Genomic DNA, 26,258 nt, shown 5'->3' with positions numbered 1-26,258 from the left:
ATAAGTAAAACTGAATCCCATGCTGATCTGTTTTCTTTCTGTTGCACAAAAATGGAATCCATTAATATCATTAAAAACAATACAGAATTGCACAAAAAAACAAGGTCAGTTTGGAAAGCAATGGCTGACTTTTAGACCAGATACTTAGGAATCTAAAGGAATAAAGCTTTTAAAAGTTCCTTACCCCAAGTGAGATTTTCAGCTGCTTACCTCTTGGCTCATTATGAGATGAGTAATTGAAAATCTCACTAAATGGCCACCTGTGTTTTGAGGTATTTAAACACCTACCTCTGCCTTAGTCTCATTAGGGAGAGCATTACACTGAAATGAATCTTCAAGTGGTGTTTTTTTTTTTTTTTTTTTAGTTTCTGTGCCCCTGCTTCAGTGTACCACTTTTCTAACTCCTGGAAGAGGTAAGCTCAGAAGAGGAGCATGTGTGATACATAACACTGCAACTTTCCCTTGTTGGTAGATAATTCAGTAGGATGAGAGCTGTGGCAGGGCTAGGAAGAGAATCACTGAATCACAGGCTCCTCTCCAATTCAGCTGAAGTGTGTGGAAACTTGGCATGGTAGAGAGTCTTGTACATAAACAATATTTTATTGCTTGGAGTTGACAGTTCAGCTTTGACTGTGGAACTAGCAAGTTACAGTCACGACACAGAGGGTGTAAGCTTAATTTGTCCTTTCTTTTGTGCTGCTTTTCTTCTCTCACTCCTTACTGAGTGTCTCCATTAAGACTGGCACGATAAGAGTTAATGGGTGGCCTGGGAACGAATGCATGTGTGTGGTGGAACCCTTCCTCCTTTCTGATTCTCCCTTTCCATTTCTTTATGTGAGCAGACTTGCTTGCTGTCCCAAGAGTGCAGGAGGCAAAGGTGAGAAGGAAACTGACAAACAAGGAAAATAATCCCTTTGCCCACCCCTAGTGGAAACTGTTAGCTACAGTGTGGCAGCTGAGACAGAACAACTTAGCTCAACCAAATCTCTTTTATTATGTTCCTGTGTTTATTTTTCCGCTGTATTTATGACTTAGCATGTTGTTTTTGGTGTGGAAAGGACTCTAAAGCTGTAGATATGCGTTGTAATTATACAAATTCCTCTGCATGGAGTCTGTTAAAAAGATTGATCTATTTTTATGAGGACACACACAAATACTCATTTTGATGGACCTCATTGGCATTTATTGCAGGCCTGCCACTACTAAAATTTAAAGCCAACCTTGTAAATTTTATGGAAACTACATGCTGCAATTATTAGCCTGAAGACCTCCTGTCTCGCAGGAATGAGTCAGATTTTGCTTTCCACGTACACTATGGTTTACACCTGAAAGAGATTAGTGGGGACCACCGGTAGCTTGAAAACCTAATCTCCAGTATTTTGTTTCCAGTTTAGCCCTGAAAGATACTCCAGGTGTTCTCATTAATTAGTCATTGTAAGTCACTGTGTCACTATTGTGCATAGAACAGCTGTTTTCCTGGTGCCCTTTCTTTTTCTTTTTTTTTTTTTTTCCTGCAGGAGTGTTTTAAATTAAAAGTTAGTTTATACACTATTTAATGTTCAGAAACAATGTTTGTGACTGGTGAAAATGAAACAAAAACAGCCCCTAACAAATCAGTTTCAGAAGACAAATTCTACAATGGTGTAACTTTACAGAGTTTTACCCCAGTTTACCTCCAAGTTGCCAAAGAAGGGCCAGAATCTGCAGTTATATTGGCTAAAGTTTTAAATGAAGGAGAGTTCATAAGTGTAATTTTTTAAGTCCTCAAAAAACTTAGTCGCAACAATTTCTTTCTTACCATAGTATAGCTGTAATAAAGAGTTTGCTGCAATTTCTTTGTAGCATTCAGTTTTTTGGAAAGGATCAAGCCACTTTTGTGGCTTGGAAAAGTTATTTCATTGGGTCTCTTGTTAAAGAGATGCAAACTGATGTTAACCTTTTCACTACCTGTTGGATCCTAGTCAAAGGCAAAAATTCAAAAGAATTTATTTGTATTTATCAAAGAAATGAAGGAGAAGTTTCCTTGTTAGGGGAATGTGGGTGACAAGGAGAAAGGGTGATCATTGGGTGCGGGTGAAATTATCATAGAAATGACTGAAAGAGTTTCTTAATAATCTGGACCAGTAATAGAGTATGTCAAGACTAGAGAAAGAAAATAGTGATACCTCTCCACTGTGAAGACAAAGAATAAAAGGCATTAGTCTGTGTAACATACTAAAACTATATATTGCTGAAGTGCTCAGTTCTTGGACCCAGGAATGTCAGGATGACAGGCTTCAATAAAGGTATTGCTGTTTCTCTAGAGGATATGGGTATCCTGGCCTGGCCTTTAGACTGAGGGGAATAGCAAAAAGACTTGGGAAGACGTCCCTGGCAAACAGTAGGTCTATGTATCTTTATGAAAATGCCTTAGATTAATCAAAATTATTGTGAATGAAAAAGGGCTTATAATAAAAAGACATTTGCAAGAGGAGGATGCCCTTCACTCATCTGTAGAGAGATACTGTTCTGATCTATGGTGACTAGCAAGCAGTATTTGTTTTCCTGCAGTAATGAGGAATATATAAAGCTCTCTTTGACAAGTGGGTGGGACTTCTATGAGTAAATTGCTTCTCAGATTTTTTTTTTCAGAACTCTTGTTTCAACTTGAATAGTTTACCTCTGGAATTGGATACAACTTCCTTTGATAGAAGGATAGGGTATCTGTATCAGTAGAAGACTCATCATTCTTCTAATGTAATAAATTTAGGAAATATCCTGATTCTAAATTAATACATCATAGTTATTTGTGGAGCAAAGCAAGTTAGTTGTACTCTTTCTCTGATTTCAGAAGTAGCAATGCATGCATGGAATGCTGTCACTTCAGCTCATGAGATGTCAAGGTATAATAACGTGCAAAATGCACATCGAATTTACACTATAATGTGCTTTAATTTGATTTGACATTAGATTTCTACTCCTCATCTTTTCATGATAGCTACTGAAAAGATGTAATTTTATTTTGAAGTCTTAAATTTTACCTTTGGTATGCTCCGATAAATGGAAATTGAGGAGGGAAAAGTTATAGTGCAGAGTTGTGGACACATGCAAATTAAGTTTTGACCTTGATTATATTTTTTTTCACTTTCTATTTGAGATGCGCACTCATTCTATTTTCCTTTTTGGTGAATATTTATCCTGATGGCTATCACTTAATAATTGCTTGGTGTCTAAAGCTTTTTCATCTGACGGGCAATTCAAAACCTTGATCAAGGTCAATTGTTAAGGTGTCGGAATCTGAAAATTTAATCATCACCGACAGTAAAATGATACTCAGAATTATGCCTTTAAGAAAAACTACTATTTACCAGGGAAAGTGTGTGGTTGGTTTTTTTTTTTAATATCCAGTGATCATAGTAATTTCTAAAGTGTAGCATCTTAGAATTTGCTTTGGCTTATTCACTTGAGAAAATGGCTGTCTATTCATTCACTCAGGAAATTCTGGACAGCTAGTCAGAAAAACAGACAAAATCCAGTCTGATCAAGAGTAACACAGGTTTTGTCTACAACTTAAAGAAACTTGGTGCCCTAACCATGGTTTGATCTGCCTCGTATACTTTCAGTGCACTGCAAGTCCTTGGTCCAAAAATGGCCAACGATTGAAAAATCAATTCTCAACCACTTTTAGGAAGACCAATGTGAAATTGTGTGAGTTAAAATGCTATTTCCATAGGACTAGGCTCTCCTTACAGATCTAGCATCTGCTCACATGAGACCGTAATAGTATCTGGTGATGCTTTCCTGTACAACAAACAATTGCAGTTCGTTTGTCTGACAATTCTCTGAACCCACTTCTGCAATGCATTTCTAATGGATATTTGCATGCACAAAATTGGAACAGGGAAATCCAATTCGCTGTTATACTTAGCAATTAATTTAGATATATAGGGGACTTTGACAACAAGTAGGCTTCATCTGGTTGAGTGTATCTCAAGTTCTCTGAATGCTTTTGTTTATTTTTAGGGGGTTTTTGGTGTTGTTTTTTGTTGTTGTTGTTGTTTTTGTTTTGTTTTTTAAGACATGCTTCTTGATGGTTATGTCAGAAGTTTAACTGGGGAAGAGCATATATATTGTTCTTAAGTGAGTATTGAGTTTTCACCAACAGTTCCTGGGCTTCCCAAGGCTGCTGTGAAGATACCTATGACACTTTTTATAACTCCAGAAAGGCAGGAGAGTAGAGCAACAAGAAGGCAACAGTTGATTAAGCACCCAGTTAACAAGCAAAACTGATGACTGTGTGGAAAGGCACTGTACTGCTTTACAAATTGTACTGATGTATTTTTTTTCCTGGTGTCTAGGGGTCCGCTTCTTGATAAAGACACATGGACCTCATTCATTAGGAGCTCCACATGGGCATCCTAATTTTGCTAGCACCTTTCAATCAGTGGCATGACTACAACTTTATGCAAATATATCCAAAACATAGCTTAGATATTATGTGTTGTTCTGGCAGTATGCAGTGCAACACATTGTCGTTTATGATGACATTTGTGATTTAATTTTGCCATCAAATAGCTCTATGCTGTTACAGCTGCTCCTCTAGCTGGTTTTGGGGATGGTAGATTAAAGCTTGCTTATGTCTATCTAAGGAAGAACAGTCCCACCCTGGGCTGAGTGTATGCATTAAAGTCAGCACATTGAATTCAGTAGTAGCACTTAAAGTGACTATTTCTGTGATGCTTCTAGAAGAGATGGAAGTGTAGAAGTTGGGTTGCTCTAATGGTACAGAGTTAAAAAAAACATAAACCTCAGCAAATCACAAATCTCACAGATGTCTATCTTTGGAATGAAAAAGAAGTTGTTACTTATAATCACATATGAGTACTTCCTACTTAAATGCAGGGCCAATTTTTTTTTTGTTTAATTTCTTCTGAAGTTCTGAAGATGTCCAGGTACCGAGGCCATACTCTCTCTCTTCAATATGCTTCAGTGTTTTGTGAAGAATTTTTTTCTTATAACTAGAGTTTCCTTTGCTGCAGCTTCTGTTTGTTGCCTCTTGTTCTTTTCTGTGCACTTTGGGAAGAGCGTGTGGTTAACATTCTTTACCAAGGAGTGATTCTTATCTCAAATATATCGCATAAGATCTTTTCATTTCTGCAGTATCCTATTAAATGCAGACCAGGGGGAGAGGTGAGGAGAAAAATGGTGAGGGCAATGCAAGATTTTTTTTCCAAGTGTTTTTTCCTCTAAGGATTACAAAAGCCATTCTACAGAAGAAAACTAGATGTGCCTCTGGAAGTGTTGCATCTCTACTTAGAAGTATATTTGCAAATACAGGCACTGAAAACTCATGAATACCAAACTATTTAACTTGTCCAAAATCACAAAAGAAATTAAACAAGCCAATTCAGTATTCATTTTAGATGTCAACCTCTATATCAAAGCTACTCAAGTCAGTGTGTCAAAAAGGTTTGAGCCTGTTTTTTTTTTTTTCTTATTGTCCCATTACTGAAATGTTGATACAAATACTTCTAGCTTGGAACCTAAAAACACATCAGCAGCTATGAAAGCTTTTCTTCTGGAAAGAAAAAAAAAAAGTGTTTCATTTTCTTTTGGGTTATTTGTTTTTCCCCTTTGGTGGGCATTCTTCCATTTTTACTAGAACTCTTCTTGCCACCTTAAATTAAATTCATAAAAATGTCAGAACACAAGTGGTCAAAATTCTTTTTTCATCCATGCTGTGGTTCGGTAGGGAATTTTTCCCCAGATGATGCTATTTGAACTTGACTACTGACAATAAATTTACTGCTTGTAGAGCTCCAAATGCGTGATGTCTTTTTCCTTCACTTTCATGACTTGATGCTTGTAACTTTTTCCCTTTCTGGGAAAATACTGACACACGCAAAGCACTTTTCTCCATTTAGAAGAAGTTCTGTGGTCCTTCCCATGAGAGGGTCATGTAAGGTAAGGCTGTGAAATGAAACAAGTTAAATTGTGTCCATAGCAAGTAGAAACAGGGATCATGTTTGAGAAAAATTGTCCATTTCCTTTCTTTGCTCTTTGACTGATACTGTTTTTTAGCAACTAAAGTTTGTTGTCATGGCCCTGTAAATTGTTGTGGTATGAAAATAGTAGCCATATGACCCTCAGCCTACCAGTGTAAGTTCAAAATGAAGAGGTATTGATTTGGAAAAGATTGGTTTAGCATGCACTATTTTGTGTTTTACAAGAATTATTGCATTCTGAAAGCAAGGCTATAACAGTGTTTCCAACACTTCTGATTTTATTACAAGTCTCGCGACATTTGATGTTTTTCCTTAGAATGCCAGCTTCTAGGGACATCTCATTACCTGTGATTCTCAGTTTTCATAAAAAAGGGATGATTTTAGCTCTTGCAATTCCTGGGGAAAAATTGGGGCAAATCTTAGCCCCAGAGACTTAAATAATAGAAGGCAAAAGGTAATCACCAAAGATCTCGTAAAATTCCAGTTTGTAAATTAATCTTAGAGTTTTTGGTTCTGATTCTGAACTTGTGGATGTTTGAGGCTGGCAGTAGATTTCCTATTAAATTCATGGATTACTTTTTCTTTAAATTTATTTCACATCTATTTATTGTGGTGTTTTTGATTGTTTTTTTAATTTTTTTTTTAATTTTTTTTTTTTTTTTACTGCTCCAGATTGAAGCAGAGATTGACTTGAAAGGCCTTGAGACTCCTCAAAAACAGCGTCCAGAGGTGAGTAAGGTGAATTTGCATGCCCAGTAGAGATTTATGACTGGAAATCTTTCTGTACCTACAAACATAACATATATGAACATTACCAGAACATTTCACAATGTAATTCTGAACTCAATCTGTGTCTGCAGCACATAGAGAATTTTCTTATTTTTAACTATATCATGATAGAAAAGTCTTTTTATTTTGGCACATGTGCATAGATGCATGGAAATATTAGAAGAATGTGCAGGGAGGGTGAATGAGCATAATAGATCTACCTGCAAGATATTTAAAATATTTTCTGTAGAAAGTTATTGGGATCATTTGTGCTAATGAGAGGGTTTATGAAAACAAAATTGAAAATGTTATAAATATGATGCTCTGTTCCAGGAGGACTCATTTCTTGTCCTTCAGGAAGAGAACAAAAGTAGTTCCATGTGCCTAAGGTGGTTTGTCATGAGACATGGACAATGACCAACAAGAAATAGTGCATAGATTACAAATGATGAACACATAGTAGTGTATTTGTTTTCAAATGCAAAAATACTTCGCAAATAACTTTGATCAGAAAATTCATAAATTACAACAGTTTGTTATTATTTTTCCATTTGCTTATCCATCTATGTTTATATTTTACCAATCAGTTATTTAAATCAGCTCATGTTGCTGCCATGTTCTGTTTATACTGAAGTATCTGAACAGACAACGTTTTTACAGTACTGTGGTAAATTTCAGTTGTGCAGATCAGAGGAGATCTTTTGTCTGTTTGTTTTCTTTGTGTGATTTGCTTGAAGAAAAAAAAGCAAATAAAGCAGATGAAGTGAAGGAAAAATCAAGGTGTAAAAACAATTTCTTGCTGGAAAATGAGAAATTCAAATATCTGAGTACAATTTTCTCCAAATAAAATACATTTTTTCTTTCCTGCTGGGGTTTTTCTACCAGTATAATCATAGCTTGTTTTTAAAATTGGAGTTGTAGCATAGGCAATGCCAAACCAAACAGAGCTGGCTGCAGCATTTTGATCACTTTGTCTGGCCCACACAAAGTCCATCTACTGTATTTATTACAATAGCTCCTCAGGGCTAGTCAGAGGTGTTGTGTTCACTGTGAAACTTGCTATGTTTCACAAACACCAATTAAGAAGCAGCCTTTCACACTCTGCTACCTCTCTACCACCTCTCCCCTGGGTTCTGTATCCTAAAGTGGTGAAGGGAAAAACTGTACAGTAAAAGTTTCTCCTGTATGCATACATATATACATGACTATGCATGTCTGTAGATGTATACATTTCAGAGAAGCTATACTGCATTTCTTGGTCTCCAGTCTCTCCTGTATAGGAAGTGTTGAGAGACGTGGGGGGAGCTCCCAGCACCATTGCACTCTGGTGCTGCAGCTCTGTATATACTGATCTGGCCAAACTTTCACAGACAAAAATGAAATAGCCTCTTTTTGTTGCTATCAGAAGGAAGTTCTTCCTGTGTGGGGACTTGATCATGGAGCCTTGTGCACTCCCTCTGTGCTCTGCAAAGAGCATCACTTGCAGTCACCACTCATGGGAAGCTCCATAGCATGATCAAATTCCTATGCAGCCACTGACGCCCAGTTGCAAGAGAATCCCACATCTCTACTTCTTTGCCTTCAGTTTCCCCTTACTAAATTTATTTTGCACTCTTAATATACTAACCCACTGTATTTTGCTCCACTAAATTAAATCATTTGACTAAATTTTCAAGTGGTTGATCCCATTTTTATTTTTTTTAATTGGATTTGAAATGGGTTTGTCAAGAAAACTGTATTGCTACAATTTATGAATGCACTGAAGAACACTTAGGAGACAACTGCCTCTGCATTTGGAACAGGAAATGTTAAGTAGAAATTGAGAGGGAATTTTATAAGATTTATTTTCCACTACTACAAGCCTTGATCTGAAAAATAGATTATTTCTTTTTTTCCTTGCGTACAGGAGACAGTGCTATAATTTTTTAATAAAGATCATGTAGCCTTGGAAAGCCATTTAACAAGCTTCCTTGGGATATTACAGTACAAGCAAGGTTTGTCTGTTAAAAAATATAATTCTGAAATGTGGAAAATAATTTTAAATTTTGGACAAGCTGTGGATCCCTTATTTGATTTTTATTTATTTTTTTAATGAAGTTACGAAATAGGTGTTGTCCCCAAATACCCTGATCTGCAACAATTAAATTCAGTCTTGCATGGAGACCTGGCACTAATAATTTGCATCATAGCTAATGATTTATTTTTCTTGGAAAATAATTGTGGTCCTGAACTCATTCTTAAATAAGTCCAAATGACTTCCATGGTAGCTGGATCAGGCCCTATAGATTGTGTGATAGAAGCCAAAATCTGCTTTGAATAGACTGTGTTAGGGCCAGGTCACGACAGGACATGGCTGTGCAGCAGTGGACATGAAACATAGCTTTATTTTCAGAGCAGCTGTAACATGCCCCTGGGTAGACCCCAGCCCTATGCCTGCTGTGGGAGTGCTGCAAAATGAGGCAATGAGGAACCAGGCTGCTCCCAGGCCAAGAATTTTCATATCCATCTGTTTGGGCAGGAATCCCTCACAGAATAGCTGCTGGGGAGGGCAAGTGGAAGGAGAGGAGGTGGCTGAGTGGAAACCCGAGTGTTTCCAAAGATGGCTATGGGGCAGATAGCAGTGGGGGACAGCAGGCCCATGCATGCCCTGTGTGGGAGCCAAGCACCATTCTGAGAAGCTTCAGAGAGGTACAAGCTCTGAGGTCTCCCAGTCCTACTAGGGTTCCAACTGGGCTGCGCACAATGCGCTGGTTTACTGTCAGTCACACACTTTCTCCTTCCCTGCTCTGTAGACTGGATTATGTCACGGTGCCAGGGCACTAACCTTGAGGTTTTTGAATCTAAATTTATTTTGCTTTGAGTTTTCTTCTAATATTACAGCTTTGCTTCTAGTTTATAAACACTCTATTTAAGGAACTATTTAGCAGTAACAACATTCCTGAGTTCAATCCAAGGATTGAGCTAATTATGGCTTCCCTTCAAAAATCTGTCTTTAACTCCCTCCTCCCCCCCACCTCTCTCTGCTGTGGTTGGAGATACTGAAGATAATAAAGAGCTAAAACTCCTACTTAAACAAACAGATGAATTAATTGGATGTACTGTCTATCCCAGATTAGCAAATCCCACTCTTACGATCCTTATTTATGTGTCATCCTGCTGAGTGGAAATACTTGTGTAAGTAATACCTTGAGTCTTGAGAATTACTTTGAAAAACCCAGAAAGTCCAGGAGGTTGTTTTCTTTTTTTTTTTAGTATCTTCTGTAAATGGGAAAAGGAAGACTTACAGATAATATTTTAGCAATCCCTTAGATAATTAAAGTGGCTGGTGATGAATATACAAAAGGAAGTTCCTTCTCCTGCAACCATGTAACTGCTGCACTGAGTCTTCAATTTTATATCCAAGAAAAAGCATGTCTTAAAGTATCCTTGGAAAAAATAAGCCTCTTCTGTTTATAGGCAGCACAGTTCCACATTCTTGGTATATGGAACACCAAATGTCCTGGGATAGCCAGCGTCCTGGCAGAGGGCCATGCATCTTATTATATGGTAGGAGAGACAAATTTCCTCCTGCACAGTATGTCTATAAATAAAGTGCTTCTTCCACAAGCAATTAAATTCAAGCATTTTTCCAACCAGCATGCAAATACAGTTTTTGTTTCTTACTGCAAGTAATAGCCAATTTGTGATATTAGTTTAAGGTCAGAATTATTTTAATGATGACTTTAAAATGCTTTTTCCCTGGCTTGCAGCGTGATGTTAAAAAAAAAGTTCATCAAAAAGATTTCTTAAAGGGGCATTTCTTCACTTTTAAAAGATCTGGCATTAAGGAGGCCTGCTTGAACTGTGTAAGCTGTCCATGATTAAAGTGCTATGTGTGTCTCAGAGGGAATTTAAAGCTAATTATTAAGGGTCGCCATTCTATTGAGGCTGTGTTTGCAGACAACCTGTAATATCTTTGGGGCATTTGTGTAGTTTATTTACATAGTACCTGGCAAAATAATCTCGTATTTTTTGTTGTTGTCCCTAGGGAGAGACTAGAAAAGGAAATAATACTACATGACTCTTAAACTAAAATAAAATGGATAGCAGATATACGGTTGTGCATTTTGGGGAGTGGGTAATTTGTTGAAGTAAAGCAGGAAAAAGTCTGGGACACCTTCATCTGATGGTTTAGGTAGCTTGATTTTTGTTGCAACACTAAGTCTTAGAAGGCATCTTTGCTTTTCAGCAAAATATTGTAGTATTCTGAGTTACTATGCCTATATTCCTTTCATGGATGAGGACCAGAAGGGATTGCAGTCAATCTTATTATATAAATTTTTTTAATGTATTACAAATAAAACAGCTTCAGGAAAACAAAGATTTTCTACTGTAACTGGTAAATCTGCAGACATCATATAGAATAATTGTATAATATTTCTAAATTACCTGGACCTTAGCTCTGCAAAATAACAGAAGCACAGAGCTGTTGAGGTTGGAAGGGAACTTTGATGGATGTCTTCTGCACTCTTCCCATGAAACACCTTGAGCACGCTGCGGAAGACTGGGACTTCTGAATATCTCCAGGCAGATATTCTCTGGGTTCCTTGTTCTCCTCATGAGAATTCCATTATTTATTTGTTTCTTTGTTTGTTTTAAAGAAAGAAAGAATCCATTTCAAGCTTATTTTTCTGTCTTGTCTCTCCTAGAACAAAACCTGTGTGGCTTTTCTACTCAACTTCCTTTCTTCTCCATTATGAAAGCCTTTCACATGTAAATAGTATACCCCACGAAGAACTGCTGCCAAAAGGAAATGTTTGTAGCAGTGGCATTCCATATGGCAAGAAAGGTGAAGCAGTTACAGTGTTTAATCAGTGCTAGAAATTAGGCTATTCATGTTGCAGTTAGAGGCATTATCGAAAAGAATTTTGCAGAAATGCTGATTATATAATTGAACTGTAGAAGGAGTTAATGTTTTGTTTTGTTTTGTTTTTATCTCTGACTGTTTCCTGATGAGAAACAGTGGTTTTAAATGTATTTTGATCTAGAGTGTGGCAGGTAGTTTCTAGGTAGCTTTGTCTGTCTCACACATTGAGTGACAGCCAGAAAGGTGTCGCACATAGACCTAAATGGGGCTATCTTTTTGTAAGACAAAGTATGTTCTTAAATAATAAATGATCCTGGCAAGTTGTTTATTACCAGCAGTTAATGATCTGTTTATTAGTTAAAGTCTGTGGCTGTTAACACTCTAACAAATCAGTTCACTCTGTTAAACATCAATTTTGAGTACATTATTGGTATTAACCATACAACAAACTAGAACTGTTGCAGACAGTTGATTTTATTGCTGTAGTAGAATTGTATAACAGGAGGCAAAGGTGTTTGATAGGATACCAGTGTTCTTGAAAAGAAAAATAGATTAGGTTACTGTTGTTTGTACTGGTTAACAACTGGCTTTTATTCATAGTGAATGTATATTCTGTTTTCCCAAATGTCTCTCAAGTAGGTACATTTTGAAGTCCTAGATTCTCTAATTCCCATGTTTTTAATGCTGTAAAGATTACTTTTGCTTGTGTACATTTACTATGGGAGAAAATATATGCATATATGTGATGGCTTTAAAAAATAGCTTCTAGGAGGTATGTGGGAGGAATAGCTTGCTTTAAAAGATTGCTCAGAAACTAAATTTTGCTAAAACCACTTGTTTGTCTGAGCAATTGGTGCCAGATCAACTGGTTTTCCAGACTAGTTGCAGCTACTGGGAGGAATAGGCAGAGGCAGAATTTGAGGACTGGGTTGGATCTGTGTTAAGCTTTGCTTCACTTACATCATGTTCAATTCCCACATGCATCTTCAACAAAATAAAGTTCCAATGGAAGACCTCGGATATTAGGTGATCTTGATGAGAATACTTGATCTTGAGTGGAATGGTGCTCTGCACAGTTTTGGCTCTGCCTACTCCCAAACCATAAAATACACATATTCCAATTTTGCATCTGATCAGGAAACTAAGCTGTAAAAGTAAGTTCACTCCTAGGGCTCAAGTGGTGGTAATAAGTCTGGCAAGGCTGGATAAATAGGTGTGAGAATTACATTCCAACCCACAAATTCAAGAGTTCAAATCTGTTCTTTCAATTTTGGCCCACTTCTTATAAAAGGTAGCTCTGATACTTTCAGCATTTAGAAATAATCCTTTGATACATTAACAGAAAGTAATCCCCAAAAAGCATATCTCTTAATTGTATCACGAATACTTTTCTTCAGTCTGACTGACATCTGAAATGTTCTCAGTTTTTCTCGATATTGAATTGATTACATTGATACAAATCATTACATGGAAGCCAAATTCTTCCAGTTCTAGAATGGCTTATTCTGGTTTAATTTGAATTATTCTTAAAACAGCTAAAATAAACACAGTAAAAACATCCATCAGTAGCTCATAATGCTCAGCTAGTGCAAAGGCTATCTCAAAATAACATTTTAAATTAAATCACACTGACTTGATGTCAGTAATCTGCAACTTGCCTGAGGTAGAGCAAATTACTTGAAAATGTTTCTACCACCACAACTTTAACTGTAGTGTTAAAGGTCAGTAAGGAACAAGAATTCAGTAACAAGGGTGACACTTTGGACCCTGCACAGCAGGACGTCTAGCAGAGTTTTCTGTAATGGTATTAAAGTGCTTGGCTCTTTTTATGCTCAACAGGGCAGTAAATAGGTTGGCAAACAAGGAATAGGAGGACCTGTGGTTTACACCCAGTGTCAACAACAAGATAATTTGCCTATGGGTAAGTACAGCTTTCCTAAGAGTTTTAATTCCCCCAGAGGCCCTGCGGTTTCCATCTATTCCTGCAATTAGCCCTTTATCACACGGGAAGGTATTTGCAATGTAATCTGAATTAAAACCTACCCAACACCCATTAAAACCCAAGGTGCTGAAGATTTGCTGGAATACTCTTGCTGTTGGTGTGGTGTTGATGTTGGTAGTTCAGGGCCTCAAGCTTCCCCCATGCACCGCTGAGTTCTTCCATGCCACAGCAGGTTTCTCTGCCCCACCCAGAACAATTTCAGGGAATGAAGTGACAGCAAAGCGTGGGGGCGATCTCAGTTCTCACCCTTGCTAGACAGTGGCACAGACTTTGCAAGCTGCCTCTGGGAGCAGTGAATCATATTTTAATCTTGAAAAGCATGTGGAGTTTATAGACCAGTGATATGAAAATGATCTTAGCTGGAGTTAAATCGCTTGCTGTAGCCCTTGAGGATTATTACCTGCAGCTGAAAGTTTCTCTGGTTGGCATTCTGAATTACTTAATTCACAGGGTGCATGGCAGACACAGCATGATTACACAAAGTCCACATCATCTAAAGAAGAAATCTGTGGCTGCTTGAGCTGATTGTTAGTGCTATAAACTCGAATGCAGTGACATTTGCTTCTTGCCTGAAATGTAATGATCTCTTCTGTATGTGTATTTATGTGTTTATACATTATAGCCTTGTGTTGGAAGACATGAATGTTAAATGTGTTTTTCTTCCCTGACCTGAACAGCTTTTACTGACTCCTACCCTACCCTATTTATACAGTGCTACATAGCAATGAATGCTTTTAATAGAAAAACCTCAGAGCTGTTTCTGGTGGTACTTATTTTTCCTTTTCAGTGTGTGCACCAGGATGCAATGCTTAGTCAAAACAATTGACTTTTTATGTAGTTTTATTTTTCCTTCAAGCTGCAAGAAGAGCAGATCTCTCCAGTTAAATCCCGCTAAGTGAATGCTGCAAATGACACATCAGAGAAAAGCACTTGTTTTACCAGTCTGGCTTGAGAACATTTGAAATCAGACCTCAGTTTCAAGTGAAAGCTGGAGAGTAGCAGGTGGGGTGACCAGGGATTTGGCGGGGGGTGGGGGGGGGGGCTGGGGAGTTACTTATTGTAACTTATTGTATTGACTTTAGGAAATGCAAAAATTGTGATATTATGCTATCATTTGTCATAGCATCTGACTAGCATCTTTAATATCACAGTCATTCTTAGAGATGTGTGGTTTGGTCATTGAATAGAACAGACTATTATTTTTCCTGCATTCCATAAGCTGTCAGCGCATATTTGTTCAGTATTCAGTAAACAGGCAGCAAATCCAAACACAGATTCAGAATTTCTGGTGTTAAATTTGCAAATATTAGAGTTGCCCTAGAATGATTTTGGAATAAATTTATTGGTGGAATTGCTGTACATAGGCTAACTCTACGGTTACCTCAGTGGAGTGGATGCTTCAGTTTTCATCTCCGAGGCCTTACAATACACAACACAGCAAAGTGTATTTTACAATCCAGAAGATTTTAAGACACAGTCCAAAGGCTGTCAAAGCAAATGTCTTGCTGAGCCAACATTTTTCACTAGCCATAGTCAGTTTTGAAGTCAAGGTATACTATGCACAAGAAAGTAAATTTATTTTAGCAAAGCTCTTTTGAGAGCCTGATGTTCATGCTGAGATAGTCTTTGTATTAAGAATCCAATCGTTGGGTCCAGAGTACAGGCTGGGGGGTATTTGTAGAAAATATTTGCAATTATGCTTTGGTTTCCCTAATTTCTGCTATTGTTTCAATGTTAGCCAGTCTTCTTTTTTTGAATTAGGGCAGGCCGAGGTTAGGAGTACCTAAAATTAGTGGGTTTTAAACTAATTGCTAGACTATGGCATTAGTCATCTGGTGACCAATGACTTCAAAAGTCATTGTAAAGAAAATATTTTACAATCAAGAAAAACCCAGAAGAGTGTGCTACTCATTTTGGATGAACACAATAGGGGAAATTTTTGGGTTGCAAAGATTCTGAAAGTTCCTTCAAATGTTTTACAATTTGTCTAATGTGTATTACAAAATGTTTGCACTCTGGAATTTAACATGACATCCATCATAGGTCTTGCAATGATTTATCACAGATAGCATTTCAGATAGATTCATGAAACAGCAATGAAAACAAGCTAACCTTGCTGCCACCAACTTCTGTTTTAGTCTGTCTTCATGCCCTGTTCAAAACAGCAAGCATCAAGTTCAACAGTCCAGAGCAGCAAAAGTGAAGCTTAGACAGTGACATCTGTTGCTGTGCTAAAGGGGTTCTGGTAAGACCTGGAAAAACAGCCTCAGTAAGCTAAAGTGCTTTTGTTTATTCTTGCATGATCTCTGAAGGTGAAGTACTCTGCTGTAAAAGCCCATACAGCCTTAAGGTAAGGTTACTCCTTGTCTGTTAAACTGGGATTTCTTTAGGAGCATGCAGTAGGATTCTGATATGTCTGCTTTCTTAATGTCTACTGTACAACATTCATGGCAGACATGGCATGTAATAGCTGAAAGGTGCAGAGTACTTGCGGTGTGAAAAATGTCTCCCAATTGCAGATGTAATGAAGACCAAGACAGACCATAAGTTCTCTTTCACGTGCACAAACTTTCATGAATAAGTCTGCCCCTAAGTATGCTGTGATCTCTGGATTATCACAGTGTGGTACCTAGAGCGTATTTACTGCCCTGAGGTTAAATCACAACAAAGAAGTGGTCTAGGAAATATTGGTGTCTGTCTGTCAAGTTTTGAGTGTATTTAATCTCCAAATCTGTTGCTGATTTATGCTGATGTATCTACTGAAAAAGGAAGAGTGGGAAGGAGTCATTATTCCCTCTCCAAAAATAATTTATCAAGGGCAAAAGTCATGTAACAATTCATCCTTGCTTTCAAAAATGTATATTATATCATGTCAGCACATAAACATGAAGATGTAATTGGTAAAACTTCTGAAATATGAACTATCCCTGCCTTCTGATTGTTGCATGTTCTCAGCTAAGTTTCTGGTCCAGAATTATATCTAGCTACACACCACAACAGCCTCCTGAAACAGGCATTGGGCCCAATCCATGGTCTTGCATATCTTACAGTAACTTTGGAACAAATCCTCCAAGAAAACTCAGAATTATCATAAAAGAACTGAACTTCCTTCCAAACCAAGAGGTTGCAGGCCAAATTGCATGGAAACAATAAGTAGGAATTAGAGAGAAAAAATGTATTCAAAGGACAAAGTATCTGATCCTAAAGACAGCCACAAATGTAGCAGGAGATATCCAGAGTCAGGCTGGATGGGACTCTGAGCAGCCTGACTGAGCTCTTAGTGTCTTAGTTCGTTGCAGGGGAGTTGGACTAAGTGACCTTTAAGGGTCCCTTCCAACTCAAAGAATTCTATGATTCTACAAATGTATAAATACTGGTAAAACGTTCCTGATTCACTGGAGTAGCCGACACTGTTGTTTCCCCTGAATACTTTATAATCCCAAATTATAAAAATGCCATGCCTCATTTGATCAGATCCAAAGTATAAAGTTTTAGCTAAAAGTTCTCAGACTTGTAGGAATATTGCCGGAATCTGAAACTTAAGTCCTGAACTGGGGAAAGTGGAGTAGCAAGGGAAAAGCTATCAATTAATCTAGACTTCAAAGATAATCCTATTTAGTTTAAAAGTTTTCTGTTAACTTTCAGAAAGGTATTAAGACTCTTGTGTGTACTAACAGTACAAATAAAAATGGCTTTATAAATAATAATAATAAGAAAAAACAAGCTTTAGAATGTCATATAAACATAGCTTTATACTTCTGTCCTTCAGCAATTTGGGTCTTGTGTTCAATTCCACAAATGACCTTTGTTGTAAACAGACTGTGTTTTTCCCCCTAAATGCATGAATTAGAATTCAGCTGGGGATACAGTTGACTGAGAATGCTGTGATTTAATCTAGAGACCTATGTTAAGGTCGAGAGCATTAGTAGGTAAGTATAATCATTCTTTTACCTCAGCTGTTTAACTGGATGACCCTGTTTTATCTGTGTGGTGTAACCAGTAATCACTGCAACCAATTATGGCAATATTGTTTATTTCATTAGTTCAAAATAACATCTAACCAAGGCAGCAATTTTGTAATTCCTTCTGGCATATTTGTCTTGCTTCCCTTAAACCTATTACCCTTCATTTTATATTTCTCTACTATAAATATCCTTCTTTTTAACTTCTGACCTTTGCAAGAATTCATATTTAATATAATTTCTTCTTTTTTAAAAATTGTAAATCTTCCTGATATGAGTCTGGCACACCTCGCTCACTCACTCAAGAAATAAAGCAGTCAAGGCAGTCTAATAAGTTTCAGTTACATGGCGTTTGGCAATGATAATGCACCTTTTAGCTGGAAAAAACATCCCTCTCTCTCTCAGTTCTCATTCAAAATCAGTGACACCCAGCAAGCAGGCTTCCCTTGGTATTGGATTGGGTGGTAATTCCAATCCTACTGGAGTAGAGCAACTAGATTGTGCTGGAGTGATAATCATAAACTCTAACAATCCCAAAAATAACATAGAAGTTTCATGTATATGTTAAACAAAACAATGCCTTTTCTATGAATTCCTTCTTTATTTTTAACACTGATTTTGTTTCTCTAACTCCCTAGAAAATCCTTGTGAGGCTGTTTGCATTACAAATAAATGCCTATTTTGGGTATAATCTCCCAGGTCCTTTATGGAGAGGGGGGAGGTTCTGGTGGCATTAAGAAGAGCTTTAGCCAGGGAAATAATGCTTGCGTAGAATGATAATTGCTGACCACACACAATTTCTGTTGACTTGATTTGTAGTTGTGTGTGCTCAGGATCTCTTGTGGTTTAAAATCCAGTGTGCTACATGATGATCCAAGAACTTAGTTCAATCACTGGAAAAAGGCAAATCACCAACAGAGGTCTTAGTTTGGTTTACATTCGTCAATCAAGAAAGCAGTCTTTTGGCTTACTGTGTGTGTGTGTGTGTGGTTATCATTATTATTCTTTTAAAATTGCTGTGTTTATACTGGTATAAAACCTAGCACAGGAAGAGATCTAATAAGATACTGTGCTTAACACAATTTAGGCACAATATGTGTAGGAATTAGATGTGCATACCTATACACAGCTATGTGTAACTGTGTGTACAACAGAGGGAATTAGAAATATCCTTACAAAGACAAACCAAAGTACTGAAATGTTTGAGTGAAGTCACCTTCTCTTGGAAGTCTGTGAGAACATTGTTATGGTATGGTTCAGTTTTCAGGGGAAAATTTGGTTGTTGTCTGTCCTGTGGTAGGGAGCCACTTCTAAATTGTAAGTCAATCATGTTGCTACAGGAGACTGCTATGTCAGCCTCTGCAGTACAACCTCTGGCATGATTGTTTTTCTTAATGTTGATGTCTGCATCATCTCACTTTACTGATACTAAGCAGAACTGATCACAGTATCTTTGAGTTTATGACCCAGACTGCATTTAGTGGAAGGCAAATGACCATGGAACAGGGAATCCTCTTGTTGGCTCCTGTGAGCACAATCAAGGACCAGAAATGTTTTCTCACTGACCACTCTGAAATATACTTTATTTTGAATGAGTCCTTGCAATGACCTGCACAGTTTAGATGTGGCGTAATTCCTGTGTTTTATCAGTAATTATACACTTCTTTGTTTGCTAAGTGTGACCTGTACTGGAATACATGAGAAACCTGCAAAATGAAATTTTATATATATATGTGTAAATATATATATATATATATATATACACCTTTTGTTCACGTTCATGAACTTATTTAAGAGATTATACTTTCTTCATTAGAAAACCTCACATCGGACGGAAACCATTACATATTAAGCTTCTATAACATCCAAACCACCTACAACAGAATGTGTCTATGTTGACTCATTACAGTTCTGGGAAAAAAAAGTCATCTCTGTACACTAACAAAAGGGGCAGTGTATCTTGAGAAGTGAGTGTATGACAAACTGACATATACAATAAATAGGGATCTTACTACAGTAACAGATTGAAATTATATAGTTCATTTGAACCTTTTTCCAACTTCAGCTTAGCCTCAGCTAAAGCACACAGGAAATAAACACATTGAGCTGTCTGGCACCAAGCAACTCTCCAGGTCCTGTTCTGTCTCGCGCTCTGCTAGGCTTATCCATCCAATCAACATTAGGAGGTTTATTTATGTGAGACAGATATATTAGCAATAAATGGATTTATTCAGTAGCTTGCTGGATTTATATACATTCACAAGATCATTTCAGTTTAAGGAGACTTAAGAATGAGTGTGCCACTATTTGTGTGCTCTGTGTGATAAAGCCCCTGTGCTGCTATACTGCTACTCACCAGACATGGAAAATAAATAAATAAGTGGTAGGGGGGGACATGGACACACGGGACGCAACATGACAAAAAAGAAAAGCTACCCAACCCGAATTGGAGTCAATGAGATATTTACTGGAGGAATACCTGCAAGAGTCTTGGGAACTGGTGAAATGTGAGTGGACGTGCAGTTGGCTGAACAGTAAAACCATGGATTGTGAGATGCCGATGCACTTTGTGTGCAACATTCCATGCACAAAAGTCTGTTCTAATTTTTATAAACCAAGAAAAAGTGGAAGGACTCAGAAAAATACATTCAGAAGGGATGTCTGAGTTTCCTTTCTCCCACCTACCAGTGCTTGCAAGTCAGGTCTGCGCTGTGTTGAAGTGTTTTAATTGATTCGTGTCTGTTCCTTAGAAAACAAGACAGAGTTTGCGTTAATGCTATGGTTTGTCCATTTCAATCAGAGGGTGAGTGGCACATTCTCACCTCATTTGCAATTTTTAATTCCAATTGGACATTGCTTTTGAAACGTCCCTTCTCTTTTTCCCGTTCTGCTGCCACTTGAAAGTTGAAATGTAGCAAGAACGTAATGGTAGGTGCCAGCTTGCTGAATTACAGGGTGACTGCTTTAGCTGATCCCAAAAAGCAAGTGTCTTTTTATACCGCATAAAAGCCTGAAATGTTTACATATCAAAAGGCTATAGGCCAATTTCTGTCAAAATTATACATGAAGCTAAGCAGTACAAGCAATTTATTTAAACACTAGTCATTGTAGAAAAATTCAAAACCATATGCTCTTTTAGCAGTTTTTCACAAATGCATTTGACCCATGACTTGGCAAGACATGCATGCTTCATAATTTACTCTAAATTTCAAATCCCCCTGACATTTAAATAAAAGATCTTCATTAATAGAGTTTATATGAATGAAAACTTTAGAAGCCGGTATTGTTAGAGGGAAACTTTTAGGGGGTGGGGGGAAGGGAGACGCGTTTTGAAAACGCTGCCTCGTTTTCAAAATGACTGACTTTCCTAATCAATTCAAGATAAGTTTATTCTGAGAACAAATTACCGTAATTTCGCATTGTACGTTTTTTGTTGTTGGTGGTGGTTTGTTGTTTGTTTGGTTGGGGTTTTTTTCCTCTTTTTTTTCCCCTGAAGTAATGATGCAATCAATTCGAAACAAGCTCGGCAAACGCTGGAGGGTGATGGCATTCGCACTGGAGGGATGTGCTGCAAAGCTCCGCGAGGCTCTCGGTGCTGGAGCCGACCCTTTGATCCGCCTCAGCTTCCCCCGCGACCGGGGTCCGGTGGGCGAACAGAGGCCGAAGCCCCCTCTGTAGCCCCCGCCGGGAGGCCCCGAACGCGGGGAGACCGCGGAAGCTGCGCGGCGCTGTTCGGTCGCGGAACCCTTGCGCCCCGCAGGCGGCGAGTTTTGCATCCCCGGAATTATTCCTTAATACCTCTAAATAAAAAAACGGCGGATTTCTCAACAAGCGCATTTCCATAGACTTGAGTACGGTGATTGCTTTATATGAAATCGTGTTTGGGTAATAATATTGAAAATCAGTGCAGTGTTTACTGTATTTCCCATCTAACAGCTTGTTCAGCCCGGTGCCATACTCCTCTTTAGGTCTCTCTTTCAGCCCATGCTGTGACTCTCCCTCAGTAACAAACAATTGCTTAGCAACACTATGCAGCACAATTTGCTTGCGTTTCATTTGTTATTACAATTTCATCCCGACATTGTGTGAGCGCTGACTGTTTGGTTAATACAATTTTACGTCTGCAAAGTTAGCGAGGAGCGGGTGCGAGATGAGAAACTGCCGGAGCAGCCCTTGCGAAGTGGGTGTCGACACCGGAGTTCGCCCTGCAAGGCTGCAGAGATTAAAACAAAACCAAACTAGAGGTTTCCGGACGGGAGTGACTTGGAGAAAATAAAACAATGACAATAATAAAAAATCATCTCCAAATTGGCAATGAAGGTGAGCGTTGCAGCCTCGGTGAGATCTCCCCGCTGTCCTTCATCCCTCCCTTGCTCCGTCCCGTGGAGGCCCTCAGGGCACCTGCGGAGGCCCGAGGCTGTGCCCTAATGGCCCGGCCCGGCGATCGTCGGGGCTCGGAGCCGCCCGGAGACTCCGCACCGCCGTGAGCTGCGGAGGCATCAGGGAGGTGCGGTCACGCGTGGCTGCGGAGCCGCTGGGGCATAAGTGAGCATCGCGAGGGGGGAATTAAGCACCACACGGGACAGGGCCGGAGGCAGAGAACGACTGACCCCCAGAAACCCAACATGAAAATAAACACACACGCACACACCCCAAAAGAATCCAACCAAAACAGAAAATCAAAAACTACCCCAGAACACATACGAAGTAAGAAGAAGAAAAGGAAAAGAAGAGGAAAGAAAAAGAGAAAAAGAAAAAGCTCATTCCCCGTCAAATTCTTCCATTTTACATCAAATTTGTTAACTTCTCACGAAGGTCAGCTCTAAATACCGAAGGCGCAAAGAAATCGGTAAATAAATGAAGGAAAAGAAACGATGATAACTATTAGTCACATCTCGATGTATTAAAGTGAGAAACGAGTCCTGGGGTTCTTTTTTCTTAACTTTGCTACGTGTCTTTTCCTAGACACGGGTCTTCGGTTTGGGTCAAGATCAGACGCAGTAACAAAACCTGGAATTTCGAGGAAAGGAAGGACAAAGTGCGAGTGAGCGCTAACGAGGATGGTCTTTGTTGAGGAAAAATAATGTGTTCCTCGTAAACGGACGTTAATAGCTTGTTTTCATTTCACGCGTACAATTTCCTACCTTGTGTGATGGAGGGTTGATGGGGTAAATAGTCTAATCTGATTGAGTTCACCTCCTGTGGATTCCCAGTGACAGTCGTGACAGACGAAGTATTCTGCAAATCACAAGAGCAGCTACCGGGAGAGTCGAGAGTCTCAGCTGAGAATTTTACAGACTTTAAACTGCTCCATTTCAAATTCCCTGCACATTCAATAGGCGAAGTTTCTCCGTATCGCCGCAACTCTACACGCTTCGTTTTCGAACTTAGAAAAGGAATTATTCTTGCTTAGAAAGTGAAACGAGAAAAACACCGGAACGGAGATAAGAAGCGAGTCGGAGCACCTACCAGCTCCGGGATGTGAGATGGCAGCGGTCATTGACATTCTCACCTCCTGGCTCGTTAAAAAACAGAAAGCGATACATGCGTGGACGAGAATTCACAAAATGAAACAGAATTTAAATATTTTCAGTGATTAAATGTTTCCTCTCCAGGTAATGTAGGAAATGAGGAGGAAAAAAAATAGCTCGTATACTCAGGAGAAGATATTGCACAGCGTACAGAGCGCAAATGACAGCAGCGCACTCCTCAGTGCCCCTCCGGTTCCCCGAGTAAAGTTCGACCCGTAGCACAGAAACATTTCGAAGGGGAAAAGTTGCATGGTTTGACCGAAATTTATTTTTAATGTGTTTTTTTCTAGAGCAATTCGAAGTATAAATAATGAATCCGATCTTCAGGGGGAGGAAATCACACCCACTAATGCAAACTAACACGAGTAAAGTAGGTGCATAATAGACAAGGCGAGGAGCTGCTAACCACTTCTGCACAATGGCATTAATGAGATTAACCCGGGCAATTAGCCGGTGCAGCAGAGATCAAGCCTAAATCTGGGGCCTTTCAAAAAAGCCCGTTAATGGAAAGGATTACGTTAATTTCATTAATTCTCAATCCACAGACCCAGGCTCCTTTCACTCCTTTGTGCAACCCCCCATCCCTTCCCTACAGAAACGCGCAGGGGAGGAGGCAAAGGGGGGGTTGGGGTGGGGGGTGAAGGTGGGTGAAAAATCAAATCTGGTTTTGTTTGTCATCTGCATATTACCAGGAACTAAATCCAGGATGACGTCGCCTGAGTATAAAAAAGGGAAGAGGTTCGGATGGATTATACTCCGTGCAGCCCTCCGGGCTGAGATCAGTAAACAGGCGCGAGTCGAGGGGGGAAAGTTCCAGGGGTGGATCCTGCGCACACACACACACACACACACGCATACGCATGCACACGCACACACACTCTGCCCGATCTCTGCCCTCAGAAAAAGCTCCGCTCTTTTCTCTCCGATCCCTTTCCAAAATTTCTCCCGAAAGTTTCGATTTCGCGTCTCTCCAGCTTCTCCCCTCCCCTCCACCACCACCACCACTGCCGCCGCAGCCTCCGGCAGCACCTCCCTCCCCCGGCCGGTCCCCGGCCCGCGTTGTGGCATGCCTGCGAGCATGTTCAGCATCGACAACATCCTGGCGGCCAGACCTCGCTGCAAGGACTCGGTGTTGCTGCCCCCGAGCGCCGCGCCCGTCGTCTTCCCCAGCCTGCACGGGGACTCCCTCTACGGCTCTGCCTCCGACTACGGAGGATTTTACTCCCGGGCTGTTGCTCCCGGCTCGGCGCTGCCGGCGGTCGGCGGCTCCCGCCTGGGCTACAACAACTACTACTACGGGCAGCTGCATGTGCCCGCGTCTCCCGTGGGCCCGTCGTGTTGCGGGGCCGTGCCGCCGCTGGGGGCCCAGCAGTGCTCCTGCGTGCCCCCCGCAGGTAAGGGAGCGCTCGGGGGGGACGGGGAAGAGTGGGCTCTCTTCGTCGTGGAGCGACGGTCTCACGCACGAAGCCTCCCGTCGTCTCGTCTGTCTGTTCGTAGGTTACGAGGGCGCTGGGTCGGTGCTGATGTCCCCTGTTCCCCATCAGATGTTGCCCTACATGAACGTAGGCACTTTGTCCCGGACGGAGCTGCAGTTACTCAACCAGCTGCACTGCCGGCGGAAAAGACGGCACCGGACTATCTTCACCGACGAGCAGCTCGAAGCGCTGGAGAACCTCTTCCAGGAAACGAAATATCCGGACGTGGGCACCAGGGAACAGCTGGCGAGGAGGGTGCACTTAAGAGAGGAAAAAGTGGAGGTATTCCGATCCCCTTATTCCTCTCTCTTCCTTTCCACTTTAAACGCGGAGATGCTTGGGTTCGGCTCCGCCGGCCGCGGCGAGAGCAACAGGTTCGGGGCTGGGGAACGTCTCCGCTCCTGCCGGAGGGCAGAGAACAGGGAGCCAGTCGCATCGCGGAGGTTTCAGGCGCAGCCCCGAACACGGGGGCGGCCGCGGGATCGTGTGGCTCCGGAGGGCAGGCCCCAGCGCTCCGGAGGGCTGGGAAAGGGCCCTCTCCTTTCTCTAACTTTATTCCCTCATTTGACAGGTTTGGTTCAAAAACCGCCGGGCGAAATGGAGGAGGCAAAAACGGTCGTCTTCCGAGGAGTCGGAAAATGCACAAAAATGGAATAAAGCGTCTAAAACGTCTCCGGAGAAGAGGCAAGAAGATGGGAAAAGTGATTTGGACTCCGACAGCTGATGCCGCGAAGGGGGACGCTCCCCGTGGACTGTAGGATACGCTCCGGAGGATGCTACTATCTTGCACAAGCTCTGCCTTGTCGGAGGGGGAAACTATCTGTATATAATGTACAATACCCCGAGTCGATTTCGTGTAAATAAAATGTGTTGCAGAGGTGTTGCACAGGCAGCCGGTGCCGGGTCCGCGCCGCGGGCGAGGGCTGCCGGGCCGCAGGTGGCCGCGAGAGGGATGGGCACGGCCGGAGCCGAGCGGAGGGGGACGGGGCCGAGCCAGGGCGAGGGGCGGCGGAGCGGTGCGTGAGCGTTCCCCGAGGTGAGGCGCGAAGGCCGCAGCCATAGAGATCCGGTAATTTATTGGGCCCGCGGCAAAATACCTTATTATTATTATTATTATTATTTTCCCTCACGTCCCTTATTGCTCCCTCACCTCCTTTGTACTCCCGGCTCGTAAACCTGGAATACTTGCAGGCAGTACAAATCCAGCCTCCCGCTTGTTCTGCTGTGTTTCCTTGCACTTTTCTCTCTTTTTCTGCTTTGTGGAGATCTGTCCCGCTGAGTTTCCAGAAGTTTGACTATCTTAATACATCGGCGTCTGAAAGCTTTGTTAATAAATTTCAGCCGCTATCAGCTGCGTTAAGCTTGAAGTGCAGAACGAGCCCTTGTATATTGCTCTCGGGGATGTTCGCTAAGAAGCTGCAAATTGATGTTTGGCCGCTTTGAGACAGCACCTTTGCAGTTAGGAAAGCGGCTCTCATTTTGCTCTTCCTTCGGGGAAGTCCTCTTAGCAGAGGTATCTATTCTCCCTGTAAGGTCCACATTCTTTTTTTTCTTAAGCCTTTTCTTTCCCCATGACTCCCAAAATCTCAAGACTTGTCCCTGCAAGGCAGAGCTACCACTCTGAGACGGCCACTTTCTTATATTGCTTTGCTGAGTAGGGCCTTTCTTCTCTTCTATGAGAGTTCTATAA

At 40.5% G+C, this 26,258-nt stretch overlaps 1 protein-coding gene and 1 long non-coding RNA gene across 3 annotated transcripts; both read left to right on the top strand.

Annotated features, from left to right (window-relative positions):
• The first annotated feature begins 351 nt into the window (after window positions 1-351).
• On the top strand, window positions 352-19,749 carry LOC116653511. The gene is made up of 5 exons (XR_004307537.1): window positions 352-413; window positions 6,657-6,713; window positions 13,438-13,519; window positions 14,051-14,602; window positions 15,739-19,749. It is a non-coding gene; the product is annotated as an uncharacterized LOC116653511 (long non-coding RNA).
• Window positions 19,750-23,749: 4,000 nt separating this feature from the next.
• GSC (goosecoid homeobox) lies at window positions 23,750-25,460 on the top strand. 2 transcript variants are annotated; one of them, XM_015865414.2, is made up of 3 exons: window positions 23,753-24,487; window positions 24,591-24,850; window positions 25,140-25,460. In XM_015865414.2, the coding sequence occupies exons 1-3, from the start codon at window positions 23,800-23,802 to the stop codon at window positions 25,290-25,292; spliced, it is 1,101 nt and encodes a 366-aa protein (XP_015720900.1). In that variant the 5' UTR covers window positions 23,753-23,799; the 3' UTR covers window positions 25,293-25,460. The 2 variants fall into 2 exon arrangements, with proteins under 2 accessions (XP_015720899.1, XP_015720900.1); XM_015865413.2 differs by having other exon boundaries at window positions 23,750-24,850; window positions 25,140-25,458.
• Window positions 25,461-26,258: the final 798 nt, after the last annotated feature.

Source organism: Coturnix japonica, chromosome 5, assembly GCF_001577835.2.
Source record: "Coturnix japonica isolate 7356 chromosome 5, Coturnix japonica 2.1, whole genome shotgun sequence".
Taxonomy (NCBI): Eukaryota; Metazoa; Chordata; class Aves; order Galliformes; family Phasianidae; genus Coturnix; species Coturnix japonica.
Note: the sequence above shows the minus strand (reverse complement) of the source record. Positions and strands in the feature narration are given on the sequence as shown.